Source organism: Glycine max, chromosome 15, assembly GCF_000004515.6.
Source record: "Glycine max cultivar Williams 82 chromosome 15, Glycine_max_v4.0, whole genome shotgun sequence".
Classification (NCBI taxonomy): domain Eukaryota; kingdom Viridiplantae; phylum Streptophyta; class Magnoliopsida; order Fabales; family Fabaceae; genus Glycine; species Glycine max.
The window spans coordinates 40,736,985-40,748,490 of NC_038251.2; the positions used below are offsets into that span (position 1 = coordinate 40,736,985).

The 11,506-nt window shown below is 34.1% G+C and overlaps 1 protein-coding gene across 3 annotated transcripts; it reads left to right on the forward strand.

Moving 5' to 3' along the window:
• The first annotated feature begins 3,689 nt into the window (after positions 1-3,689).
• On the forward strand, positions 3,690-11,340 carry LOC100812610 (uncharacterized). Of its 3 annotated transcripts, none has more exons than XM_014768157.3 (5): positions 3,690-4,318; positions 6,250-6,420; positions 6,522-6,623; positions 10,410-10,508; positions 11,146-11,340. In XM_014768157.3, exons 1-5 carry the CDS (start codon positions 3,914-3,916, stop codon positions 11,323-11,325), a joined length of 957 nt encoding a protein of 318 aa, XP_014623643.1. In that variant the 5' UTR covers positions 3,690-3,913; the 3' UTR covers positions 11,326-11,340. The 3 variants fall into 3 exon arrangements, 2 of the variants coding, with proteins under 2 accessions (XP_014623643.1, XP_006598042.1); XR_418505.4 differs by having other exon boundaries at positions 3,702-4,318; positions 10,410-10,945; positions 11,146-11,278; XM_006597979.4 differs by lacking the exon at positions 10,410-10,508 and having other exon boundaries at positions 3,702-4,318.
• Positions 11,341-11,506: the final 166 nt, after the last annotated feature.

Sequence of the window (11,506 nt, forward strand, 5' to 3'; positions counted from 1 at the left end):
TGGCATATATCTAACTTTTTATAATTCTTTTATAGAATAATGATTGATCATGTAATTACTTTGATTGGGTTCCTATTGGTGATGATGAAAAATAGAAGGAAGACCTTGTGGTGGAGATGAATTTGTTGGTCTTTGAAGTAAAGATTTTGAAGAAGTTTTTTTTTGTTATGTTTTTTTATGTATTTGGTAATGATGCCCCCTCAATGTTGTGGTTGGGTGTTTAGAATGTGTTGTAATCCCATGAAGAATGTGTTTATTTTTGTTATGTTCTTTTTGTTGTAATCTCATCAATTCCATTTTCAAATTTGTGTTTTTGATAATGGAGGTTCCTTATAATCTCATTGTTGTTCTTGTATAATCTCATTGCAATTTCAAATTATTTTTTTTACGAGTTTCAATTTAATTGAGGAGATCACTTATGCATGGAAACTTTTGATCATATGCTAAAGTTTGTCAAATTGGTCCCTGGTTTTTACACTTATTGTCAAAATGGTCCAAAAAAGTATAACTAAATAACAATATAGTCCACGCGATTCTAAGGAATGAAATAATTAGTTGAAGTATAACTTAAATACAATTAAATTTTATTTAGTATAGCTAGCAAAAACATCTTAAAATTTGATCACATCAACCAATAACATAGCTGCCAAAAGTGTGAATGGTAATGTGTGTTCTTTCATAAGTTAACCTTGTTCATTATATTACCTAGTCCAACTAAAATTTCTATTGTGAACGGTCCGTTGCCGGTTGTCATAGTCATTTGATAGAGCACGGGAAGAAGAAGAGACACCAAGTCTTTGTGTGAAAAGTGAGTGTGAATGGTAACATGGGTTCTTTCAATTGAATGGTTTACTTTTGAGGTGAAAAATGTCCAAAAAATTGTGTTTAAAGGACACAAACATTTCATGACAAATTGGTTCAAAATGTTGTGTTTAGAGAAGGCAAACATTAATAGACAAATTGGTCTCAAATGGTGTGTTTTGAGGAGCCAAGTCACTTTAACTCATGAATGTGTCACATCAACAAAGTTTGTGCCAGGTATGCACAAGGATTAACAAAAAGTCAGAAATGGATAAAACTTGACGATCAAACTAATTTGTTACAATATTTTACATAAGACTAAATTGGTTGTTTCTATATTTCAGGGGACAAATTATCAGCGAATGAGTATTTCAAGTACCAAATTAATCATTTATCCGATAAAAATATTTACCAGTTGTTACCTATGTTTTGTAATATTTGATTAAGTTATGGAAATGAAATTTTGATTTACTTGTCTAGAGATGAATAGAGGAATTCCTTCAAAAGTAAGAAATTTTTTTTTGATAAATTTGATTATGCAATTGAAAGAACTTATTTCAATGTAGATTGTTCTTTTTTATAATTTCATTTACGCACATGGGATTGGAAAGCACCGAAGAGAAATTTCTTTTTCAAAAAATCAAAGTACTAGTTAGTGAAGTTGTGGAGAAGTTATGTAAAGACAATTACCAATATTAGATTGCTATATATAGGAATGTCTTTATACCCATGCCGAAATCATATAATTAGATTGTTAGTATCGTAAATCTATAAATAAAAGTTTTGATGTCAATTTCGGCAAATTAATAACACAATCACTTAATTCCTCAAAACACCAATACGCCTACCGTTGAAATTGACAAAGGTTCAGTAGATCATCATGTATGTATTCAATTCCAAACTTTATGAATTCATGTTTGTTTATTTTATTGCATATTTCTAAACCCTTTACTTTTTCCAACCTCTATATCTTCTCAAAACTTTCATTTTTCAATCCCTATTTCTTATTATTATCGAAATTATTTAGAAACTAATCATTAAATCGAAAAAACTTTTATCAAAAGTTATTCTATTATCTTATGAATTACAATATTAATATAATCCAAATGAACATATTTATCAAAATTATAATCATGATTTACGTTAATTATTAGATAATTCTCTTTTAAGTTGAAAACTAGGAACTTGCTTGTTTAACTAAAAAGAACTCATAATCAAAAATGCATTCTTTCTCACTTTTTTAAAAAATTGTTAATAGAATTATTTAGTGAAAATTATTTTCCTATCTTCAAAATATTTTCCTCTCAAAGAATATATACAATTTTCATGATTAACAAATTGCCACGCCAGGTGGGACTAGTTTGCCAAAAATTCGATCTTAAGAATAAATCTTAGTGAGAATTGTATGTTGTTCAGAAGTGGTACAATGACAAACAATAGTCAAAGAAGTTGTAGTAATAACAACAATCACAATAATAACATTACAAACACTTGTACTCATAATAATGGCAACAATGAACAAAATCAAACCAATTTACCCTCTGGGGTGAATAATGGAATGGTTGTGGGTACTAGTCATGCAAATAATGACCCCCTGGGGTGAATAATGATTGGGTTTGGGTATACATGAGGAAGACGAGGTTCCCTAAACAAAGGAAGTCCAAACTTCAACATAGAAGAGACAGACCTTTCCAAGTACTAGAAAGGATCAATGACAATGCTTACAAAATCGATATTCCAGGTGAGTATGGAGTAAGTTCTTCATTTAATGTTGCTACCTTGACTCCATCGGTTGTAGGTGATGATTCTGAACATTTGATGGCAAATGCTTTCCAAGAAGGAGGGGATGATGAGAATCCTAAAACTGTCCAAATACAGGGACCTATGACCAAGAATATGATCACCAAATAGTTAGTAGATACCCTCCAACAAATGGTAATAGACATACTTAACAAGACCCAAGTGGAAAAGGATGAAAGACCAGAGACAGAGGCACTACTAAGCATATTAATCGTTGTTGAAGGCCCAGACTAATTTGAAGACTCATGCCAAATATGTTCTATTTTTTATTTATAATTTTTTTCATTATAATTTTGGCCAAAACTAATTTAAAGGTCCATGTCTATCTCTATTTTTTTCGTTCAGATACACTATATGTATGAATTTCATTTTCAATAGAAGCACTTTTGCATTTGATAAAAATTTTGTGGGAACTTACTTCTCTTTGGGTTCCTCGTTTAACCAATCTTGGAATTATCAAAGGTAATTCTTGTGGCGTCTATCCTGCCTCTTCAGTGACGTCATCCAAGACTATGTAGGATGTATCAGGCGATCCACTCCTAGTCACTAAATTTTATACTTTTTTCAATCTCTATTTCTTCTAAAAAATGTACTTTCTCAATCCTTATTTCTTATTATTATCGAAATTATTTAGAAACTAATCATTGAATCAAAAACACTTTTTTCAAAATTTATTATATTATCTTATTATAATTCAAATGAACATATTTATCGAAATTATAAATGTAATTTGTATTAAATATTAGACAATTCTCTATTAAGTTAAAAATTAATAACTTATTTTTTTAACTAAAAATAACTCATAATAAAAAATGGATTCTATGTTTTAGTTTTAAATATTTATTTGTTAACAGAATCATTTAATAAAAATCATTTAGTATCTTAAAAATATTTTTCTTTTTGAAAAAATAAATATAATTTTTACAATTAACACCGGTATTTTTTTTACGTAAAAAATATTCACAAGTAACACTTTAAAGAGTCTTGAAAACTCATGCAATGAACAATCCTTCAACCCTTGGTTTCCTAAAAGAACATTTGATTCTTTATAATTAATAAACTTTCTTATATAACAAGAGATCCAGTAAAAAGGCCACACAAATAATAAAACAAAGTAACAAAAAGTAACAAACTATAAAATAAATGCTAATAAGATAATAAGAGGATAGATAAGATAAAATACTAACAAAAAAGCCTTGCAGATTCCGATCAATTCAAAGATGGATGCGACCTTCCCACCATCCCCTTTCCATATTCCGTTATTATTATCGTTTTCTCTCATTTTCTGACAATTTCTCTTGTTCTTTCTCTAATGGCGGTTGCAGCCTTCAAATCCTCTTCGCGAAGAGCAACCCAGTCTTCCGCGCCTTCGAACGCGCCTCCGAACACGACGTCGTCTTCTGGCAGATCCTCCACCAGAGCTCCGAACCCGACTCGCAGGTCGAGGAGCGTGAGCGCGTTCTCCAGGGGCAGTTCCGACATTTCCACGGCCACCGAGTTCCTCAACAAGAGGGACAACCCTCTCTTCTTCGACGAAAAGCAATCCGCCACTGTTTTTCTTCTGGAAACTTCCACGCCCGCGAATTCGGCGCGAAGCACCGAACCGGGTCGGATGGAAACGGGTCGGGCCTTATTCAGAGTGAATTCGGGTCGACGCACCCGCTCCGCTTCGCAGTGCCCGGTTTCGAGGCGGAATCTGAACTTTTATACTTCCGAGGTAAGTCAATTTTTTTTTGTTAGCTGAGGTGATTGAACCCACGAGCTTTGTTTTTTCCTTCCTTTTTCTTTAACTTTCCAACTCACCTTATTTTTCCAATGGGAGACGATAATTAAATTGGTGTTTTTAATTACAATTAAAAAATGGTAATTAATTTTGTTTAAAGAATATGGAATGTGAATCGAGGAATGAATGTTTTGTTTATTTTGTGTCTTTATTACAGCATTTTGAGTGTTTGGAAACGCAAATTTGTATCGAGAATTTCACGTTAGTCCTGATTATTTAATATCAAGAGAAATGTTGCACTGCATCCTGTATTACAAATCTTCCAAGTACTTGAATAAATAAATGTAGTAATAACTTAAATTTTTTTTCCAACAATATCTTGAAAATTTAAAACGGATATGTGGAAGATTTAAAAGTAGGACAATACTTAAATACAGTTCTCTAATCTGAATGGAAGTTTCACCTCAAAGGATAACGTAGATTATTGAGACTCCAACTTTGATTGGAGAATATTACCAACAAAACTTAAGTAACTGTATTTAAGCTTTGTCCTTATAATTATTCATATTATAAATGTAAGTTGGAATGCTTTGAAATGAATAACTATATAATTAGAGGGTAATAGATAGACATGTACTGTATGTAAAAGTTTTTAGATTGTCAACAGGTAAAAAATGATCCTAATTAAGGTAATTATTGTAAGTCAAAGAATTTAACAATTTATAATTGGATGACAATGGAAAAAACTTATAGACAATGATATTTAAGGTAATTATTAAAATTCAACGGACTTATCATATATGAAAATTTTGTAATTGAATGATAATGTAAAATTCTTTTAGAGATCCTAATTATGATGTGTAAGGGACTACCTTCGTTCCTTTTCATTTTCTTTTAAGGTTGTTTTGTAAAAAACAAGAAATGCTATAAATTTTCTTGATTCTAATAAAATAGTTTTTGAGTTTCCTATTTTACCCATTTCTCTTTCCACTCCACAATAAATGCATGTGTTAATTAATTAAAGATAAGGAAACTGGTAAGGGTATAATTGATAAAAGAGTAATTAATGTGATTTTGAACTTTACAAATGACATAAATAGGAACAAAAATTCCTCAAAAATCCAACAAGTAAAAAGGAAGGAGGGAGTAATTATTATAAAAGTCAACAAACCTTCCATAAACTAATATGACAATTTATAATTGGATAACAATTTAAAAAACTTAAGATTGACAGTGCATATATAATTTATTCTATATAAAGTAAATCAAATTAAAATGGCAGGCACAGGACACATTAGTCCAAATAATGTAAAAATTTCACATCAGTCTTAAAAGCAATAAAAAGGTGATGTTAATCCTTAAACACTTGACACATTAGTCACTCAAAAGGATTAATAGAACTAATATTTATGGTTCTTCCATAGGGACTAAGATGAAGTTTTTGTACTTTTGACGTTTGAGGACTAATGTGTTTCTCAAGCACAAATATGGAGATTCACTGAAGAGTTGAGACTCCTAGACATTGTCAATGGGGGAATGTGTCATGAACAAAAAAAAGTAGTCTCCTTTGGTGCAGTGTATTTTTGAGATGCTTGCATACGAAAAAGAAAGAATGTAAGGAAAAGATATAGTTGTATAGTCTTGTGTACAATATCAATTTACACTGTTAATTATTCAAATTAAGCATATGCAAGGATAAGGCTACATACAATGATCCTCTGCCATACGTTCGCATAGTGAGGAGCCTTTGCCCTCTGGGCATTGGGGTACGTTAGAGTATTCTAATTAAATTCAATAATGAAATTTTACAGTATTAGTGCATTCTAATTAAATTCTATAATGAAACTTTCGTTGTTATGGTGTGCGACATTGAAAGAAGGGTATCAAAGGTGTTTAACTTATTTGCAAATTTTCTGTTTGTGAAGAGTGAAGCTGAATCTAAAGAAGGGAATGGTTTGAAGTTAGTGGGGAGTAACAGAAAAGGTGGTTTGGTTGGAAGAAGTGAGAATGGTGTGACTGGTCAAGTGAAAGATTTGCAGACGTGGTCTAGTCGGCATTTGACAGTTGAGGTCTCAGATAGTTTTGCTGCCACTTTGGTAAGTTCCTTCACTTACTGGTGTGTGCTTGAGGCATATTAGAAACATTGAGATGAGGAACAATTTTCTTATTGTTTAGTGATCATTTTGTTTGTCTATAGCCTGGTCTGCAAACTCAAACCTGTGATGATGAAGCTTCGACGGCAAGTTCTGGATTTGGTTCTGATGAGAAAACTATCAAGGCAGTTTTTGAACAAATGAAGGTGAGGTATAACAAAGCTTGTATACTGTTATGTCTGGATTAATTGAAAGGAAAGGAATTGAATAATATTAATTATTATTGGTAAAGCCTCAAGTCGATCCTTCAAAGTTAGACATACCACCACATTAGTTCTCTAGAATTTTTGTCTCAAGGGACTAATTGCTTAATAAAATCTTTGGAGGACTGTTACAGTGATGTTCTAGATCTTTGAAGAACTAGTTTAGTGATGAAATTTTTCGGAGGACTTATGTGGTGATGCGTGTAACTTTGGACAACTAGTTTGAAGGTTCACTTCAAAATATGGTGAAATTGAATGAAACCAAGTGGAACCAATTCCATTTTTCCCCATCTGTTATCTCTGTTATCTTCCAATTTTGTGGTATACTTTTTTAGTCTGCAATGTGGTGGTTTTCTTTTTATCAGCAAAAATAATATATATTATAGTCATAAGGTTAGTACAAGTAGTACTGATATATATACGTTGTTTCGATACTATGTAAAGACCTATGGAGTCCTAATACAGGTTGTATTGCAAGAATTAAATATCCATAGTTTTGGATTAATGTAGACATCCCTCCAAAAAAATTAAACTATAGAACATTTCCCCCTGATTAAAAAACCCGACTGTTACATTGCTAGCCCATGAATGAAAAGGGATATCAAATCCTTTTTCCATATATTTGAGCCATATCCAGCAGAAAAATATGGCGTCCTCCATCATCTTTTGACCGTTGAAACTTTCAAATGAGAAAACAATCTTGTTCCTATGATACCATATACACCAAGTTAAAGAAATCACCACGTTTGCCATCGCTGAATTCTAATACCCTTGAGATATCCGTGAGAGTGCTGAAGAAAATGGTCTCTAGGTGATTCTGGAAAAGCACCAGCTATGTTTAACCAAGACAATGCTTCCCACCATAGAGGCAATATTTTATCACAGCCAAAAAACAGATGGGACGCATCCTCCTTAGTAGATCGACAGAAAGGGCAAGATGCATCATTCAGATCCACATTCCTCCTCCTCAAATTGGCCTTTGTTGGTAGCCTATCCCGAATCAACCTCGAAGCAAATGTGACTCTTTACTTGGAACTTTGAGCTTCCATAATTCCTTAAACACTTCATCATCATTTTCCTCTAATAAGTGTCTATTGATCACTTTGTAAGCGCTGCCCACTGTATGTACCCCACTGGGATCCACTCGCCCCCAACATCAACTATCTTGCTGATTAAGTTACAGTACCATACCCTTGATGTCCTCCATGAATTTTGCAACTATATCTATCTCCACTTCCCTAAAAAGCCTCCTCCATAGCAGCTGCCATTCCCATCCACCTACTGATGCGACCCCCAACTACTGAACAAAATGATGTTGTTGTTGGGATATGCTATACATATGTGGATATTTCTCCAACAGCGAAATCCCTCCAACCAGCCAACCATCTTCCCAAAACTTCACCTTTGACCCACATCCGATATTTCATTTTAACCCACTTCTGAACCAACTCCCCTCCTCAAATGCATTGCAGATGCTACTTAGATCCCGCCACAAAATTGAATCTCTACTATTTCTTCTTGATTCATCCAGACTTCTCCAACTTCCATATTTGGAATCTAATACTTTCGTCCACAATTCTCCTTGATGGTGGAAGAGGTTCTATCGCCATTTTCCGAGTAAAGCACGGTTGAATTTTACTAAATCCTGCATGCCACTCCACCTTTCTCCTTAGGCAGACAGATTGTCTCCCAGTTTACCCATGCATTCTTCTGCTGGTTTGAACTCCCCCACAAGAACCACCGCTGCAACCTCACTAGTCTCCTGACCACCTTCTTTGGAGCCCTGAAAAAAGAAAAGAAGAAAATAGAAATTGAATTTAGGACTGACTTGATGAGAGTCACCCTTTCCCCAAAAGATAGGTATCTTTAATTTCATTTTGATAATTTTCTCTCACACCTCAAAAACTATAGGATCCCATGTCTCACTACGCCTTGGTTTTGCCCCAATAGGGATACCCAAATACTAAAAGGGTATGGACAACATTCTGCAACTTAGGTAATTGGCCGTGTTTTGTATCCAATGATGAGACATGCCAATTGCCCCAAATTTGTTTTTGGCAAAATTAATCCTCAACCCCGACACTAACTCTGCAACTTAGGTAATTGGCCGTGTTTTGTATCCAATGATGAGACATGCCAATTGCCCCAAATTTGCTTTTGGCAAAATTAATCCTCAACCCCGACACTAACTCAAAGCTCCTCAGCATGACCTTGATTGCTTTTACATTCTCCAATGATGCTTTTCCAAAGAAAATTGTATCATCAGCATGACCTTGATATCCACCTCATCCCTCCCTACCTTAAACCCTTCAAATAGATTCTTATCCTGAGCTTCTCGCATCAATCCAGTTAGCCCCTCAGCTACAATGTTGAACAAGAATGGGACTAGTGGATCTTCTTGCCTGAGACCTCTCTGAGGGGAAAACTCATTTGGCTTCCATTTACAAGTATTGATATTGAGGCTGTCTTCAAGCAACCCTCAATCCACTTAACCCATTTGATGCAGAACCCCATTCGGTTCATCATATATGTCATAAAATCCCAGCATATAGAGTCATGCCTTTTCATAGTCAACTTTGAACACCAGACAACTTTTATTGCATCTCTTTGCTTCTTCCACAACTTCATTAGCTATAACTGCGTTGTGCAGTAAATGCCTGCCCTCCATAAAAGCAGATTGGTGTTCTTCTATTATATAAGGCAGCACCTTCTTAAGTTTTCTAGATAGGACTTTTGCCACAATTTTGTAAATACAGCCTATTAAAGAGATAGGTCTGTAATGATTGAGGCCTTGAGAATCGTGTACCTTAGGGATCAGCACCAGAAAAGATGCATTGCTAGCTTTGGGGATAGCTCCATTAGCATGAGATTCATTAAAAAAGGGAAGCACATCTGGTTTGAGGATATCCCGGAACTCTTTGATGAATTTAAAATTTAATCCATCTGGTCCAAGGCTTTTCGCACTACCACAATCCCAGATTGCTGCCCTCACTTCCTCCTCTTCAATACGTGCCACCAACAGATCATTATGTTGCTGATCAATAGACTTGAATCTGACCCCATTCAGCCTCGGTCTCTCCCAATCAGGTTCCTCAAATCTCCTTTTGAAAAAAGTTTGGTTTTCTCTTTAACTCTACTTGGCTCATCTATCCAGCACCCACCAACATACACTCCTCTAAGCATATTGTAACGTCGCTTCCAATTTACAGTCAAGTGAAAATATCTAGAGTTGCAATCCTCTTCCTTAATCCATCTTGATCTTGCCTTTTGCCAAGCAATGGATTCAACTGAGCTTGCTACCCGCCATAAATCCTCATGCAATTGTTTTCTCAATTTATCCTCTTCCTCATTCATCTGCAATGTGGTGGTATATGATAGAACCAACCTTATTGTTTATAATCTATTCTATCATAACATATCTGAACAATATTATAGTTATTTTATTCCATTTCATCTCAGTTTTATTTCATTCCTCCTACCATTAAAGATCCACACAATGTTACGTATCATCATGTCATGTCATGGATGCTTAAAAAAAACATTATGCCACAGGTTCATTGATGAAGGTTCTATTTTTCTACATATAGGAAATTTCAATCCATGACAAATTATTCTTGCTAGGGAGAAACTTTAATGTTTCTATGATACAAGACTAGGCATAAAATTAATAATTGTTCTTGATGACAAATGGATAACTTTTGGTATGTGTTTGGGTCTTGAATTCTGCAGTCAGTACAGGGAGATATGCCAGAAGCCAGTGATATATATGAAACAGTTCGTTCTGAAGTGAGGCGTGCTATTTCTGAGATTCAGATTGACCTTGAAAGTGTTTGTTTCATGAACTCTTATCTTTTTCATTGTCAACTGGCTCTATTTGAATTGATTTAGCCCATGGTGATTGATACAATATGTCATTATTTAATGAAAACATTTCTCTCTATGAGTGTGTGTGTCTGTCTAAGACTAATAATTAAAATCATGCATTATAAATATTTAGAAAGCCGTCAAAGAAAAAGGTTGGATAAGACCCCTACTAGTCATTATTATAACAGAATAAGCAAAGAAGCAGGGCATGGCAGATTGGCAGTTCATTCTCTGTGATTGTATCATAAACTTGTAGCTGATAAAAATTTGAGGAAAATTTCTTCAGGTCTTTTCATTTTAGAAGTTGAAAATTCAACTGGTCCAGGAATACAACACCACGGCATTATACATGAAGTGTAGCAATTCCTGCATGTCTTGTGATTTTCAGTTATATTTCCAGGGTAGTGCATACTCACATTATTCATTATATTTCTTTCCTTATATCTTGTACTAAAAAATTTGGGTGCTCATCACATCTTACAAAGTCTGAATAGTTGAGTACTATTTGTTGTTGATGCATGAATGCTTAATTTTTAATTGTAATATAATTAGAAAAGGAAGTTTTGTGCTATTTTCTAACTTGTTTCTGACGGAATTTTAGGCTATCCAAAGGAGTAATGCTACTTCCATTGCTGTTACTAATGTGTCTGATGTTCCTCCTGACTTGGTAAACCCTGGTGCAGTAGAATTAGTTTTAGAGATTAGAAGAGAGTATGCCAGAAAGCTTGAAGAGGTGATATTCTCTCCTTGGAGTATGGTTAACTTTTTCTTTGTTTGTTGATGGTCATCACATATGTGGCAACTCTCAAATGAGTCACCCATTCATTTACCCTTTCCAAACCAAATGACTACAGACAGTGGCGAATCACATTATAATGAGGGGTGCAAATGCACCCCCTCATTTTTTAAAAATTACTTATAAATATGTTGAGTGTAGATTTTGCCCCTCCTAATTTTGTGTA

Excerpts from the sequence above, each read along its gene's own strand:
- LOC100812610 (XM_014768157.3), top strand. The coding sequence starts at position 3,914 with ATGGCGGTTGCAGCCTTCAAATCCTCTTCGCGAAGAGCAACCCAGTCT. Across the intron at positions 6,421-6,521 it reads ATAGTTTTGCTGCCACTTTG|CCTGGTCTGCAAACTCAAAC; the intron begins GTAAGTTCCTTC and ends GTTTGTCTATAG. Across the intron at positions 6,624-10,409 it reads CAGTTTTTGAACAAATGAAG|TCAGTACAGGGAGATATGCC; the intron begins GTGAGGTATAAC and ends TGAATTCTGCAG.